Source organism: Oncorhynchus mykiss, chromosome 31 (genome assembly GCF_013265735.2).
Source record: "Oncorhynchus mykiss isolate Arlee chromosome 31, USDA_OmykA_1.1, whole genome shotgun sequence".
Lineage (NCBI taxonomy): Eukaryota > Metazoa > Chordata > Actinopteri > Salmoniformes > Salmonidae > Oncorhynchus > Oncorhynchus mykiss.
In genome coordinates, this window is record NC_050571.1 from 10,323,670 (window position 1) to 10,341,104 (window position 17,435).

General features: G+C 43.6%; 1 protein-coding gene across 6 annotated transcripts in view; it reads left to right on the forward strand.

The window, feature by feature from the left end:
- The window catches only part of LOC110504371 (glutamate receptor 3), a 228,838-nt gene that overhangs the window by 159,088 nt on the left and 52,315 nt on the right, over nucleotides 1-17,435 (forward strand). For all 6 annotated transcript variants that reach the window (XR_005041266.1, XM_036970542.1, XM_036970543.1 and 3 more), the window contains 3 exons: nucleotides 2,137-2,304; nucleotides 3,065-3,169; nucleotides 12,040-12,150. Coding sequence is in view for 5 of the 6 variants with exons in the window: in XM_036970542.1 (XP_036826437.1) it covers nucleotides 2,137-2,304; nucleotides 3,065-3,169; nucleotides 12,040-12,150 (384 nt within the window). In the remaining variant the exon portion in view is untranslated. The remainder of the gene's footprint in view (nucleotides 1-2,136; nucleotides 2,305-3,064; nucleotides 3,170-12,039; nucleotides 12,151-17,435) is intronic.

Below are 17,435 nucleotides of genomic sequence, written 5' to 3' on the forward strand. Positions count from 1 at the left end.
CTACCTTCTTCTCCTCTCCTTTCCTCTCCTTCTCTTCTCCTCTCCTTTCCTCTCCTTCTCTTCTCCTTTCTTCTACCTTCTTCTCCTCTACTTTCCTCTGCTTCTCTTCTTCTCTTTTCTCACTTCTTCTCCTCTCCTTTCCTCTCCTTCTCTTCTCCTCTCTTCTACCTTCTTCTCCTCTCCTTTCCTCTCCTTCTCTTCTCCTCTCCTTTCCTCTCCTCTTCTCCTCTCCTTTCCTCTCCTTCTCTTCTCTTCTCTTCTCCCTTCTTCTACTTTCCTTTCCTCTCCTCTCTTCTCACTTCTTCTCCTCTCCTTTCCTCTGCTTCTCTTCTCCTCTTTTCTCACTTCTTCTCCTCTCCTTTCCTCTCCTTCTCTTCTCCTCTCTTCTACCTTCTTCTCCTCTCCTTTCCTCTCCTTCTCTTCTCCTCTCCTTTCCTTTCCTCTCCTTCTCTTCTCCTCTCCTCTCCTTCTCTTCTCCTCTCCTTTCTTCTCCTCTCCTTTCCTCTCCTTCTCTTCTCCTCTCCTTTCCTCTCCTTCTCTTCTCCTCTCTTCTCCCTTCTTCTCCTCTCATTTCCTCTCCTTCTCTTCTCCTCTTTTCTCACTTCTTCTCCTCTCCTTTCCTCTCCTTCTCTTCTCCTCTCTTCTACCTTCTTCTCCTCTCCTTTCCTCTCCTTCTCTTCTCCTCTCCTTTCCTTTCCTCTCCTTCTCTTCTCCTCTCCTCTCCTTCTCTTCTCCTCTCCTTTCTTCTCCTCTCCTTTCCTCTCCTTCTCTTCTCCTCTCCTTTCCTCTCCTTCTCTTCTCCTCTCTTCTCCCTTCTTCTCCTCTCATTTCCTCTCCTTCTCTTCTCCCCTCTTCTCACTTCTTCTCCTCTCCTTTCCTCTGCTTCTCTTCTCCTCTCCTTTCCTTTCCTCTCCTTCTCTTCTCCTCTCCTCTCCTTCTCTTCTCCTCTCCTTTCTTCTCCTCTCCTTTCCTCTCCTTCTCTTCTCCTCTCCTTTCCTCTCCTTCTCTTCTCCTCTCTTCTCCCTTCTTCTCCTCTCATTTCCTCTCCTTCTCTTCTCCCCTCTTCTCACTTCTTCTCCTCTCCTTTTCACTCCTTCTCTTCTCCTCTCATTTCCTCTCCTTCTCTTCTCCCCTCTTCTCCTTGCATCCCTCAAATCAAACACTTCCAGGACAACAGGTGTAGACTAACAGTGAAATGTTTACGGGTTATTTTCCAACCAGGCAGAGAGAAAGATAAGATACAAATCAAATAAACAGACATAGTGACACCAGGAATACATACACCGTGAATAACCAATAGAAATAACCAGTGAAAAAAGTTAGTGAGAGAGAGAGAGATAGTGAGAGAGAATATTGTATTATCTACCTCACGTGCTTTGACAATGTTAACATGTGTTTCCCATGCCAATAAAGCCCCTTGAATTGAATTGAGTGAGAGAGTGAAATGGTGAGAGAGTGAAATGGTGAGAGAGTGAAATGGTGAGAGAGTGAGATGGTGAGAGAGTGAGATGGTGAGATGTGAGACGGTGAGAGAGTGAGACGGTGAGAGAGTGAGACGGTGAGAGAGTGAGACGGTGAGAGAGTGAGACGGTGAGAGAGAGAGTGGGAGAGAGATGGTGAGAGTGGGAGAGTGGGAAATAGAGAGGGAGAGAGTGAGATGGTGTATTTAATTGGCTCGGGGGGGGGGGGGGGGGGGGGGGGCATGTTTACTGTTGCCTTATTACATTTAGTCATGGTGTTGGTTACCGAACGGCCCGTTCTCTCCGAATCAAGGTACGGTTTGGGATGAACATGTGGGACATTGTGATCGTTACATCGATGTGTTTCAACTCTACAGTGAATCTCTCCACAGAGAGAGACACTTACAAGGTCTACAAGGTTCAGTGACAAATAACTTTAGATTTGATTTGACTTCTGCAGTTTTCCTTCCCCAGAATATTCTACTTTGTCCCCTGTTCATACCTGAATTAATAAAATAATGAATGGAATAATTAATTCATTAATGATGTACTGTTTGCCAGCTACAGTGTTCAGTGTTATCTTCTCTCATGATCTCTCTTGTGATCTCTCATGATCTCTCTTGTGATCCCTCTGATCTCTCTTGTGATCCCTCTGATCTCTCTCTATCCTCGGCAGTACACGTCAGCTCTGACCCACGATGCCATCCTGGTGATCGCGGAGGCTTTCCGGTACCTGCGGCGCCAACGGGTAGACGTGTCACGCCGAGGAGGCGCAGGAGACTGTCTGGCCAACCCTGCCGTACCATGGAGCCAGGGCATCGACATTGAGAGAGCTCTCAAAATGGTAGGAGGGAGAGAGACAGAAAGAGGGGCAGATGGGGAGGGAGGTGGAGAGAGAGAAGGAGGGAGGGAGGTTAAGGAAGAAAGAGAGAAGGAGGTAGGTATGTAGGGAGGGGGAGAGAAATAGGGGGGTGATAGTGAGAGAGATGGAGTGGGTAAGAGTTAGATTGAGAAACACGAGACAGAGAAAGAAAGAAAGAAAGTAAGAAAGGAGGGACAGAGAGAGATATAGAGAGAGAGAGAGATAGAGAGCTATAGAAAGAGAGGCAGAGAGAGATAGAGAGCGATAGAAAGAGGGGGTAGAGATGGAGAGCTATAGAAAGAGAGGCAGAGAGAGAGATAGAGAGCTATAGAAAGAGAGGCAGAGAGAGAGAGAGAGAAAGATAGAAAGAGGGGGCAGAGAGAGAGAGAGAGAGAGATAGAAAGAAAGAGGGGGCAGAGAGAGCGATAGAGAGCTTTAGAAGGAGACAAATTTCCTCCTCTGCTTCCCAGATGTCCTCACACAGACCTCTCACAGTGAAATTCTCTCCCCCTCAGCTCATCTCTCTCAAATACAAAGAGCCTCTCATTCTCATTACCATAAACCCACATCTTTTATTAAAGCCTATCAGTTCCATCATTTGATTATCGCCAACGGCCCTGCCTATGTGAATACCTGCCATTTCCTAATACCAGATTTTTCCACATTTGATAATAAGTTGGCAGTCTGTATTACACGTTGTTCTGCGTGTTTTGCGTCTGTGTGTTACTGTCCCGCGGTGCAGGTCCAGGTTCAGGGGATGACGGGGAACATCCAGTTTGACAGCTATGGCCGGAGGTCCAACTACACTATAGACGTCTATGAGATGAGAACAGGGGGACCGAAGAAGGTGCAGGCACACACACGCACACACACACACACACACACACACACACACACACACACACACACACAGCGCTCTCTATAACCCCATACCGACTCAGCTATTAAATCTCAAATAAATTGCTGTCGCCATCAGAACAGGGTAACTATCAGTCAGAAGTTAGGGTTTAGTTCATTACTTCTTCCTCTCATTGTTTATGAATTATGACAAACATGCCCTCCATACAACAAGTTCTCCTACATGACAGACGGAGGACTTCTACAAATGTCTGTAGGAACCAGAGGTTGGAACCAAAATGCTTTTCCAATTGTTTAGTTCTGAGCAGAACCACTATTCATTTGGTTCTGTTCAACAAAGTTCCGGTCCGGTTCTTTTTTTAAACCACGCGGTATTGGTTTAGATGGTAATTTCTGTCCCTTTTTTTTTTTACAATTCGCTCATGAAATGACTGCACCAATCAGTGTGGATAGAGCAGCTTGCTATGTAGCGGGTAAGAGATTTAATCTGTATAGGAAAGTCGTTAAGAGCTAATTATATTTTGCCGTAACAGCATGATTTAATCACAATGAAAGACAAACACACAGACTGAGCTGCCAGTCACAGTGTAGGGCGTCAGATTCAACCTCGGGTGAGGAGAGAGCGTTGAAAAACTAGCAAGTTAATTAAACATCTCCAATTAAACATCTCTTCCTAATTTCTGAATCACTCTTGTAACGTCATCAGTAGGCTGAAGTAACCCATGCATTAGAGGGGAGGGGCCACAGTAACCCATGCATCAGAGGGGAGGGGATACAGTAACCCATGGATCAGAGGGGAGGGGCTACAGTAACCCATGCATCAGAGGGGAGGGGATACAGTAACCCATGCATCAGAGGGGAGGGGCTACAGTAACCCATGCATTAGAGGGGAGGGGCCACAGTAACCCATGCATCAGAGGGGAGGGGATACAGTAACCCATGCATCAGAGGGGAGGGGCTACAGTAACCCATGCATTAGAGGGGAGGGGCCACAGTAACCCATGCATCAGAGGGGAGGGGCCACAGTAACCCATGCATCAGAGGAGAGGGGATACAGTAACCCATGCATCAGCGGGGAGGGGCTACAGTAACCCATGCATTAGAGGGGAGGGGCCACAGTAACCCATGCATTAGAGGGGAGGGGCCACAGTAACCCATGCATCAGAGGGGAGGGGATACAGTAACCCATGCATCAGAGGGGAGGGGCTACAGTAACCCATGCATCAGAAGGGAGGGGCTACAGTAACCCATGCATCAGAGGGGAGGGGATACAGTAACCCATGCATCAGAGGGGAGGGGCTACAGTAACCCATGCATCAGAGGGGAGGGGCTATAGTAACCCATGCATCAGAGGGGAGGGGCCACAGTAACCCATGCATCAGAAGGGAGGGGCTACAGTAACCCATGCATCAGATAGGAGGGGCTACAGTAACCCATGCATCAGAGGGGAGGGGCTATAGTAACCCATGCATCAGAGGGGAGGGGCTACAGTAACCCATGCATCAGAGGGGAGGGGATACAGTAACCCATGCATCAGAGAGGAGGGGCTACAGTAACCCATGCATCAGAGGGGAGGGCAGATTGTCTACACCAACTGGTAAAGATTTACAAGTGGCAGTCGGACGTCAGAATACGTTTCTGAGTGACAGAGTGAGGCCTTTGCATAGGCACTTTGTTGTGATTTTTGTGGGACTGGAAGAACATGCCCAGAACTAAAAATAACATAATTTTACATTTTCCAATAACAGTTATCTTCTGGAACAGTATAGAACAGTATGTTCTTCTGGAACAGTATAGAACAGTATGTTCTTCTGGAACAGTATAGATCAGTATGTTCTTCTGGAACAGTATAGAACAGTATGTTCTTCTGGAACAGTATAGAACAGTATGTTCTTCTGGAACAGTATAGAACAGTTATCTTCTGGAACAGTATAGAACAGTACGTTCTTCTGGAACAGTATAGAACAGTATGTTCTTCTGGAACAGTATAGAACAGTATGTTCTTCTGGAACAGTATAGAACAGTATGTTCTTCTGGAACAGTATAGAACAGTATGTTCTTCTGGAACAGTATAGAACAGTATGTTCTTCTGGAACAGTATAGAACAGTTATCTTCTGGAACAGTATAGAACAGTATGTTCTTCTGGAACAGTATAGAACAGTATGTTCTTCTGGAACAGTATAGAACAGTATGTTCTTCTGGAACAGTATAGAACAGTATGTTCTTCTGGAACAGTATAGAACAGTATGTTCTTCTGGAACAGTATAGAACAGTATGTTCTTCTGGAACAGTATAGAACAGTATGTTCTTCTGGAACAGTATAGAACAGTTATCTTCTGGAACAGTATAGAACAGTATGTTCTTCTGGAACAGTATAGAACAGTATGTTCTTCTGGAACAGTATAGAACAATATGTTCTTCTGGAACAGTATAGAACAGTATGTTCTTCTGGAACAGTATAGAACAGTATGTTCTTCTGGAACAGTATAGATCAGTATGTTCTTCTGGAACAGTATAGAACAGTATGTTCTTCTGGAACAGTATAGAACAGTATGTTCTTCTGGAACAGTATAGAACACTATGTTCTTCTGGAACAGTATAGAACACTATGTTCTTCTGGAACAGTATAGAACAGTATGTTCTTCTGGAACAGTATAGAACAGTATGTTCTTCTGGAACAGTATAGAACAGTATGTTCTTCTGGAACAGTATAGATCAGTATGTTCTTCTGGAACAGTATAGAACTGTATGTTCTTCTGGAACAGTATAGAACAGTATGTTCTTCTGGAACAGTATAGAACAGTATGTTCTTCTGGAACAGTATAGAACAGTATGTTCTTCTGGAACAGTATAGAACAGTTATCTTCTGGAACAGTATAGAACAGTATGTTCTTCTGGAACAGTATAGAACAGTATGTTCTTCTGGAACAGTATAGAACAGTATGTTCTTCTGGAACAGTATAGATCAGTATGTTCTTCTGGAACAGTATAGAACAGTATGTTCTTCTGGAACAGTATAGATCAGTATGTTCTTCTGGAACAGTATAGAACAGTATGTTCTTCTGGAACAGTATAGAACAGTATGTTCTTCTGGAACAGTATAGAACATTTATCTTCTGGAACAGTATAGAACAGTATGTTCTTCTGGAACAGTATAGAACAGTATGTTCTTCTGGAACAGTATAGAACAGTATGTTCTTCTGGAACAGTATAGAACAGTATGTTCTTCTGGAACAGTATAGAACAGTTATCTTCTGGAACAGTATAGAACAGTATGTTCTTCTGGAACAGTATAGAACAGTATGTTCTTCTGGAACAGTATAGAACAGTATGTTCTTCTGGAACAGTATAGATCAGTATGTTCTTCTGGAACAGTATAGAACAGTATGTTCTTCTGGAACAGTATAGAACAGTATGTTCTTCTGGAACAGTATAGAACAGTTATCTTCTGGAACAGTATAGAACAGTATGTTCTTCTGGAACAGTATAGAACAGTATGTTCTTCTGGAACAGTATAGAACAGTATGTTCTTCTGGAACAGTATAGAACAGTATGTTCTTCTGGAACAGTATAGAACAGTTATCTTCTGGAACAGTATAGAACAGTATGTTCTTCTGGAACAGTATAGAACAGTATGTTCTTCTGGAACAGTATAGAACAGTATGTTCTTCTGGAACAGTATAGAACAGTATGTTCTTCTGGAACAGTATAGAACAGTATGTTCTTCTGGAACAGTATAGAACAGTATGTTCTTCTGGAACAGTATAGAACAGTATGTTCTTCTGGAACAGTATAGAACAGTATGTTCTTCTGGAACAGTATAGAACAGTATGTTCTTCTGGAACAGTATAGAACAGTATGTTCTTCTGGAACAGTATAGAACAGTATGTTCTTCTGGAACAGTATAGAACAGTATGTTCTTCTGGAACAGTATAGAACAGTATGTTCTTCTGGAACAGTATAGAACAGTATGTTCTTCTGGAACAGTATAGAACAGTGTTCTTCTGGAACAGTATAGAACAGTATGTTCTTCTGGAACAGTATAGAACAGTTATCTTCTGGAACAGTATAGAACAGTATGTTCTTCTGGAACAGTATAGAACAGTATGTTCTTCTGGAACAGTATAGAACAGTTATCTTCTGGAACAGTATAGAACAGTATGTTCTTCTGGAACAGTATAGAACAGTATGTTCTTCTGGAACAGTATAGAACAGTATGTTCTTCTGGAACAGTATAGAACAGTATGTTCTTCTGGAACAGTATAGAACAGTATGTTCTTCTGGAACAGTATAGAACAGTATGTTCTTCTGGAACAGTATAGATCACTTTCGTTTCTTCTTCGGATTCAGTTCCTCAAATAATGTTGTTATTTTCCAGTTTTCGGTTCTGTTCCCTGAACCAGATCCAACCCTTGGTAGGAACAATTTAATCTAACACGTGACAGTGTTAGATGACTGTGAGCTTAGATCACTTCCTGGTGTGTAGGTGTTTGATTGATTGATATTGAAAAGTTGTATACTGCTCCAACTGGAGACGTTACCGACATTATGAATTATCGAGGATAAAAAATAAATAAAGCCCAAAGGCTTGTTTCCATAGCGGTCGTTTGAGTGGGTTGGAGTGAAGCCTGCTTCTTCAGACAGAGACCCAGACATCAGCCTATCAGGATGGTTAGTAGAGACCATCGAGTCTGATTGCTTTCCTCCAGGTTGTGTAGCTGCACTCAGAGTGATGACTGCTACAAGCCCAACAGCACCAGCTCCACTCCCCACTGCTCCCTACTGAAAGCCCCCAGCTCCTATAGAATCCATCTGTTATCTCCACTACAGGCTCTCTGACTGTTGAAACAATCCGATCTAGTACTCACAAGAGGAGATGAGAATATCTCCATCAAAACTCTCCTGACATTCTCAAAAAGTATCCTCTTCACACTCCAACAATGGAGACTACAGAATGGTCAAATGCCCGTATCCCAAATGGCACCATATTCCTCACATTGTGCACTACTTTTGATCAGAGCCCTATGAGCCCCATGAGCCCTATGAGCCCCATGGGCCCTATGAGCCCTAAGGGTCCAATGTGAAATAACTCTGGTTAAAGCCTCTTAGTTTTAACAGACTGTATTTGCACACCTTATATACCCATTATCTGAAGCAGTGTGTGTCTTTTCTGATGTGACGTGGGATCTGACTGACTGCCTTCCAGACACTATACTCCAATTAATGCCCCACAGCCCTGGTGTCTAACCCCTCACAGACAGACAGAGAGGGAGGGAGGGAGATAGACAGAGAGGGAGAAAGAGACCGAGAGAGACAGAGATATAGACAGTGAGATAGAGATACAGATAGGCAGACAAAGAAAGAGAGTATCAGAGAGAGAGAGACACTTTGGATCATGACCATGAAGACCCAGACTCCCGACAGACACTGACAGGTCATAGAGGAGAGGGGGGGGGGGGGGGGGGGGGTGACAGGCCCAGACAGACACTGACAGGTCATAGAGGAGAGAGGGGGGGGGGGGGGTGACAGGCCCAGACAGACAATGACAGGTCATAGAGGAGAGAGGAGGGGGGTGACTGGCCCAGACAGACACTGACAGGTCATTGAGGAGAGAGTGGGCTGGTATTAGGGGTGACGGCAGGTGACGGTGGTGAGAGATGCCACTACCCTGCTACACAAAAACACACACCACGCACAACATAGAAAATCATTCAGCTTGTTACCAACCAGTAGGTCTCCTACCTGTACACCAACCAGTAGGTCTCCTACCTGTACACCAACCAGTATATCTCCTACCTGTACACCAACCAGTAGTTATCCTACCTGTACACCAACCAGTAGATCTCCTACCTGTACACCAACCAGTATATCTCCTACCTGTACACCAACCAGTAGTTATCCTACCTGTACACCAACCAGTATATCTCCTACCTGTACACCAACCAGTATATATCCTACTTGTACACAAACCAGTAGGTCTCCTACCTGTACACCAACCAGTATATCTCCTACCTGTACACCAACCAATATATATCCTGCCTGTACGCCAACCAGTAGGTCTCCTACCTGTACACCAACCAGTATATCTCCTACCTGTACACCAACCAGAATATCTCCTACCTGTACACCAACCAGAATATCTCCTACCTGTACACCAACCAGTATATCTACTACCTGTACACCAACCAGTATATCTCCTACTTGTACACCAACCAGTATATCTCCTACCTGTCCACCAACCAGTATATCTCCTACCTGTCCACCAACCAGTATATCTCTTACCTGTACACCAACCAGTAGATCTCCTACCTGTACACCAACCAGAATATCTCCTACCTGTACACCAACCAGTATATCTACTACCTGTACACCAACCAGTATATCTCCTACTTGTACACCAACCAGTATATCTCCTACCTGTCCACCAACCAGTATATCTCCTACCTGTCCACCAACCAGTATATATCTTACCTGTACACCAACCAGTATATCTCCTACCTGTACATCAACCAGTATATCTCCTACCTGTACACCAACCAGTATATATCTTACCTGTACACCAACCAGTAGATCTCCTACCTGTACACCAACCAGTAGATCTCCTACCTGTACGCCAACCAGTATATCTCCTACCTGTACATCAACCAGTATATCTCCTACCTGTACACCAACTAGTAGGTCTCCCACCTGTATCATTTGTCGCTAGCCTATCCTGAAGTAAAGCCAAGGTCCTCCCATAGATTTAGGCCTCACCTCTAGTAATCTATAAGGAATGACAGTAGATTTAGGCTTCACCTCCAGTAATCTATAAGGAATGACAGTAGATTTAGGCCTCACCTCCAGTAATCTATAAGGAATGACAGTAGATTTAGGCTTCACCTCTAGTAATCTATAAGGAATGACAGTAGATTTAGGCCTCACCTCCAGTAATCTATAAGGAAGGACAGTAGATTTAGGCCTCACCTTTAGTAATCTATAAGGAATGACAGTAGATTTAGGCCTCACCTCCAGTAATCTATAAGGAATGACAGTAGATGTAGGCCTCACCTCTAGTAATCTATAAGGAATGACAGTAGATGTAGGCCTCACCTTTAGTAATCTATAAGGAATGACAGTAGATTTAGGCCTCACGTCCAGTAATCTATAAGGAATGACAGTAGATGTAGGCCTCACCTCCAGTAATCTATAAGGAATGACAGTAGATGTAGGCCTTACCTTTAGTATCTATAAGGAATGACAGTAGATGTAGGCCTCACCTCCAGTAATCTATAAGGAATGACAGTAGATTTAGGCCTCACCTTTAGTAATCTATAAGGAATGACAGTAGATTTAGATCTCACCTCCAGTAATCTATAAGGAATGACAGTAGATTTAGGCCTCACCTCCAGTAATCTATAAGGAATGACAGTAGATTTAGGCCTCACCTCCAGTAATCTATAATGAATGACAGTAGATTTAGGCCTCTCCTCTAGTAATCTATAAGGAATGACAGTCGATTTAGGCCTCACCTCCAGTAATCTATAAGGAAGGACAGTAGATTTAGGCCTCACCTCTAGTAATCTATAAGGAATTACAGTAGATTTAGGCCTCACCTCCAGTAATCTATAAGGAATGACAGTAGATTTAGGCCTCACCTCCAGTAATCTATAAGGAATGACAGTAGATTTAGGCTTCACCTCCAGTAATCTATAAGGAAGGACAGTAGATTTAGGCCTCACCTCCAGTAATCTATAAGGAATGACAGTAGATTTAGCCCTCACCTCCAGTAATCTATAAGGAATGACAGTAGATTTAGGCCTCACCTCCAGTAATCTATAAGGAATGACAGTAGATTTAGGCTTCACCTCCAGTAATCTATAAGGAAGGACAGTAGATTTAGGCCTCACCTCCAGTAATCTATAAGGAATGACAGTAGATTTAGCCCTCACCTCCAGTAATCTATAAGGAATGACAGTAGATTTAGGCCTCACCTCCAGTAATCTATAAGGAATGACAGTAGATTTAGGCCTCACCTCCAGTAATCTATAATGAATGACAGTAGATTTAGGCCTCACCTCCAGTAATCTATAAGGAATGACACCTCTAGTAATCTACAAGGAATGACAGTAGATTTAGGCCTCACCTCTTGTAATCTATAAGGAAGGACAGTAGATTTAGGCCTCACCTTTAGTAATCTATAAGGAATGACAGTAGATTTAGGCCTCACCTCTAGTAATCTATAAGGAATGACAGTAGATTTAGGCCTCACCTTTAGTAATCTATAAGGAAGGACAATAGATTTAGGCCTCACCTCCAGTAATCTATAAGGAAGGACAGTAGATTTAGGCCTCACCTTTAGTAATCTATAAGGAATGACAGTAGATTTAGGCCTCACCTTTAGTAATCTATAAGGAATGACAGTTGATTTAGGCCTCACCTCTAGTAATCTATAAGGAATGACAGTAGATTTAGGCCTCACCTCTAGTAATCTATAAGGAAGGACAGTAGATTTAGGCCTCACCTCTAGTAATCTATAAGGAATGACAGTAGATCTAGGCCTCACCTTTAGTAATCTATAAGGAATGACAGTAGATTTAGGCCTCACCTCTAGTAATCTATAAGGCTGGTTTTATTAGTGGGTAAATTGAGCACTTCTTAAAGTGATTAGGTTTTTGCTTTTACCTGCTATAAGCACATATAAGCATTTATAATGTGTTACTGAAATGTTCCCACTTGACTGTTTATACACTGATAGTGGGGGGAGGAGGGGGGTGGGCAGTCGGACAAAAGGGTATGTTGCTAACAGAAATGGAATGTGAACAATATAATTCAATCTAATTCTATGGTTGCTATGCTAACCTGTGTTTTCTCTGTTTCAGATTGGCTACTGGAACGAGTACCAGCGATTAGTAAATGTGTTAGAACAACAGGTGGTCGCCAACGAGTCTTCTTCTGTGGAAAACCGAACGATTGTGGTCACTACTATTATGGTACACTTTCCATGGCAACTTTGAAATGTGTTCACCACAACGTATTCTGCCAGTCAGGGCCGCGAGCGGCAGTGTTGATGCCTAACCGGTTGATACAGTCTGTCCTGGGCTGAGCAGAACCACATCTTTTTTGTGTTTGCTTTGCATCCACTCACTACACGTTGAAACAGTCGATCCCTCTGTAAGGAGAAGAGAGTGTTTCAACTGTATCCGTGTGGGTGACAAAGCATTTAGATTTCTCATACTTCAGTGGCCTGTCGTAGCAGTGACATCACAATATTGGTATTATATGATACATGAGTAAGTGGGTAAATGGTTGAGTTGTGACTCCATCTAATAGAAAACACATACAAAACAACATCCGCCATCTGTACGTAAGTAGAACCTGTCTTGTCCGTCCTCATCAAGTAAATGGTTCAATGACAATCTGGGATAGGAGGAGGAGGAGGAAGAGGAGGGGGAAGAGGAGGAGATGATGATGATGACGATAATGGTGTTAATGATACTGTAATGGCTTATCAAGGACAAAGCAAAATAAAGCACTTCTGAGAGAGGATAAGAACGATAATATACGCCGGGCTTTCGGAAAGTATTCAGACCCCTTGACTTTCTCCATATTTTGTTACGTTACAGTCTTCTAAAATTAATTAAATAAATGTGTTTCCACATCAATCTACACAAAAATACCCCATAATGATAAAGTGAAAATGGTTTTTTTTTATTTAAAAAAAATAATTAAAATAAAATAAAAAACAGAATTACCTTATACATAAGTATTCAGACCCTTTGCTATGAGACTCCAAATTGAGCTCAGGGGTATACTGTTTCCATTGATCATCCTTGAGATGTTTCTATAACTTTATTGGAGTCCACCTGTGGTAAATTCAATTGATTGGGCATTAATTGGAAAGGCACACTCCTGTCTATATAAGGTTCCACAGTTGGCAGTGCATGTCAGAGCAAAAACCAAGTCATGAGGTCTAAGGAATTGTCCGTAGAGCTCAGAGACAGGATTGTGTTGAAGCACAGATCTGGGGAAGGGTACCAAAACATTTCTGCAGTATTGCAGGTCAGCAAGAACACAGTGACCTCCATCATTCTTACATGAAAGAAGTATGAAACCACCAAGACTCTTGCTAGAGCTGGCCGACTGGCCAAACAGATTAATCGGGGGAAAAGGGCCGGTGGTCACTCTGACAGAGCTCCAGAGTTACTCTGTGGAGATTGGAGAACCTTCCAGAAAGACAACCATCTCTGCAGCACTCCACCAATCAGGCCTTTATGGTAGAGCGGCCAGAAGGAAGTCACTCCTCAGTAAAAGGTACATGACAGCCTGCTTGGAGTTTGCCAAAAGGCACCTAAAGGACTCTCTACCCATGAGAAACAAGATTTTCTGGTCTAATGAAACCAAGATTGAAGGCTTTGGTCTGAATGCCAAGTGTCACGTCTGGAGGAAACCTGGCACGATCCCTACGGTGAAGCATGGTGGTGGCAGCATCATGCTATGGGGATGTTTTTCAGCGGCCGGGACTGGGAGACTAGTCAGGATCAAGGGAAAGATGAATGGAGCAAAGTACAGAGGGATCCTTGATGAAAACCTGCTCCAGAGCGCTAAGTACCTCAGACTGGGGCGAAGGTTCACCTTCCAACAGGACAACCTGTTGCCTAAGCACACAGCCTAAACAACACAGGAGTGGCCTCGGGACAAGTCTCTGAATGTCCTTGAGTGGCCCAGCTAGAGCCAGGACTTGAACCTGATCAATCATCTCTGGAGAGACCTGAAAATAGCTGTGTAGCAACGCTCCCTATCCAACCTGACAGCTCGAGAGGTTCTGCAGAGAAGAATGGGAGACACTCCCCAAATACAAGTGTGCCAATCTTATAGCATCATACAAAGGTGCTTCAAGAAAGTACTGAGTAAAGTGTCTGAATACTTACGTAAATGTAATATTTCATTTTTTATTTATTTTTGCAAACATTTCTAAAAACTTGGTTTTGCTTTGTCATTCTGGGGTATGGTTATGAGGGGAAAAAAAACAATTGTATCCATTTTAGAATAAGACTGTGTTGGGTTCTGAATGTATGAAATATACTGAGGGACATGAATAATCACTGAGGGACACTGAATACTTGTCGAATGCACTGTATATATATATATATATATATATATATATTTATTTATTTTTTATCTATTTTGTTTTGTTCTTCTGAGGGCTGGTTCTGTGTTGAATATATATATATATATATTGAATCTATTTTGTTTTGTTCCTCTGAGGACTGGTTCTGTGTTGAATATATATATATATATATATATATTGAATCCATTTTGTTTTGTTCCTCTGAGGACTGGTTCTGTGTTGAATATATATATGTATATATATTGAATCCATTTTGTTTTGTTCCTCTGAGGGCTGGTTCTGTGTATAGCTTCCAGTGGGTTGTTTTGGCAGGAAGGAGATAGTTTTGCTTCGATTTCCTGGCAGCAGTGTTGACGGCTGTGTTGAATTATTCCTTTCACACTACTATTTTACCATATTTGCTCATTATTTTATATTTTAAATTACTTTCCCTCCCTGAATGCAAAAATATTCAGGGTGCTGTAAATGGCAAATCAAATCAAATTGTATTAGTCACATGTGTCGAATACAACAGGTGTAGTAGACCTTACAGTGAATTGCTTACTTACTTGCCCTTAAACAACAATGCAGTTCAAATAAGAATAAGAAATAAAAGTAACAAGTAATTAATGAGCAACTGGAGCAGCAGCACGACCAGGTGGACTGGGGACAGCAAAGAGTCATCAGGCCAGGTAGTCCTGAAGCATGGACCTAAGTCATTAGAGAGAATTAGAGAGAGCATACTTAAATTCCCACAGGACACCGGATACCGCACCCCTCCTAGGGACGGCATGGGAAGAGCACCAGTAAGCCCGTGACTCAGCCCCTGTAATAGGGTTTAAGGCAGATAATCCCAGCAGAGAGAGGGGAATGCATAGATGAAAAGTGACTAGCATAGATGATAACAACAGAGAGTAGCAGCGGTGTAAAAGAGAAGGGGGTGGGCAATGCAAATAGTCTGCGTAGCCATTTGATTAGATGTTCAGGAGTCTCTTGGAGTTCAGGAGTCTCTTCGGGTCTCTTGACCTTGGCACTCCGGTACCGCTTGCCATGCGGTAGCAGAGAGAACCATTTATGACTAGGGTGACTGGAGTCTTTGACAATTTTTAGGGCCTTCCTCTGACACCGCCTGGCATAGATGTTGTGGATGCAGGAAGCAGTGATGTACTGGGCCGTACGCACTACCCTCTGTAGTGCCCTGCGGTCGGAGGCCGAGCAGTTGCTATACCAGGAACTGATGCAACCAGTCAGGATGGTCTCGATGGTGAAGCTGTAGAACCTTTTGAGGATCTGAGGACACATGCCAAATCATTTCAATCTCCTGAAGGGGAATAGGTTTTGTTGTGCCCTCTTCAAGAATGTCTTGTTGTGCTTGGACCATGTAAGTTTGTTGGTGATGTGGACACCAAGGAACTTGAAGCTCTCAAACTCCTCCACTACAGCCCCATCGATGAGATTGGGGGTGTGTTCGGTCCTCTTTTTCCTGTAGTCCACAATCATATATTTTGTCTTGATCACGTTGAGGGAGAGGTTGTTGTCCTGTCACCACACAGCTAGGTCTCTGACCTCCTCCCTATAGGCTGTCTCGTTTTTGTCAGTGATTAGGCCTACCACTGTTGTGTCATCGGCAAACTTAATGATTGTGTTGGAGTCATGCCTAGCCGTGCAGTCATGAGCAAACAGGGAGTACAGGAGGGCAGGAGTACTGGAGCGGCCCCTGTGTTGAGGATCAGCGTGGCGAATGTGTTGTTACCTACCCTCACCACCTGGGGGCGGCCCGTCAGGAAGTCCAGGATCCAGTTGCAAAGGGACGTGTTTAGTCCCAGGGTCCTTAACTTATTGATGAGCTTTGAGGGCACCATGGTGTTGAACGCTGAGCTCTAGTCAATAAATTGCATTCTCACATAGGTGTTCCTTTTGTCCAGGTGGGAAAGGGCGGTGTGGAGTGCAATAGAGATTGCATCATCTATGGATCTGTATGCAAATTGGAGTGGGTCTAGGGTTTCTGGGATAATGGTGTTGATGTGATCCATGACCAGCAATTCATGGCTACAGACGTGAGTGCTATGGGTCAATAGTAATTTAGGCGGGTTACCTTAGTGCTCTTGGGCACAAGGGCTATGGTGGTCTGCTTAAAACATGTTGGTATTACAGACTTGGACAGGGAGAGGTTGAAAATGTCAGTGAAGACACTTGCTAGTTTGTCAGCGCATGCTCGCTGTACACGTCCTGGTAATCCATCTGGCCCAGCGGCTTCGTGAATGTTGACCTGTTTAAAGGTCTTACTCACATCGGCTGCAGAGAGCGTGATCACACAGTCTTCCGGAAAAGCTGCTTATGTTACTGGGCAGCTCTCGGCTGTGCGTCCCTCTGTAGTCTGTAATGGTTTGCAAGCCCTGCCACATCCAACGAGCGTCAGAGCCGGTGTAGTACGTTTCGATCTTAGTCCTATATTGACGCTTTGCCTGTTTGATGGTTCGTCGGAGGGCATAGCGGGATTTATTATAAACTTACGGGTTATTAACTGCCCCTGAACAGGCAGTTAACCCACTGTTCCTAGACCAGTTAACCCACTGTTCCTAGGCCGTCATTGAAAGTAAGAATTTGTTCTTAACTGACTTGCTTAGTTAAATAAAGGTTAAAAAAAGAGTCCCACTCCTTGTAAGCCGCATCTCTAGCCTTTAGCTCAGTGCAGATGTTGCCTGTAAAGCCATGGCTTCTGGTTGGGGTATATACGTACGGTCATTGTGGGGACGATGTCATCAATGCACTTATTGATGAAGCCAGTGACTTATGTGGTGTACTCCTCAATGGCATCGGAGAAATCTCTCTCTCGCTCTTTCTCGCTCGCTCTCGATCTCTCTCTCTCTCTCTAAAAAGGAAGCATTTAAAGGTTTCAGAATGGAAAACAGCATCAGTAGATAAAATTATGTTAACTCGAAAGGGGGGGGGGGGGGGGGTTGGCATTTACAATCATGCAAGGGTGAAGAGGATATACGTTCAGCACAGAACAAACAAGCCATTGCTTCTCCACTTGCATCCCTCTAATTATGTGTTGTCTCTAATGGTGTCGTCCGCTCTGTGTGAGCAGCAGCTCTTCTCTTGTTGTGTAATGATGAAACCATAACAACACGCTAGCTGTACCACCTCCAGTGTTTGAAAATGGTG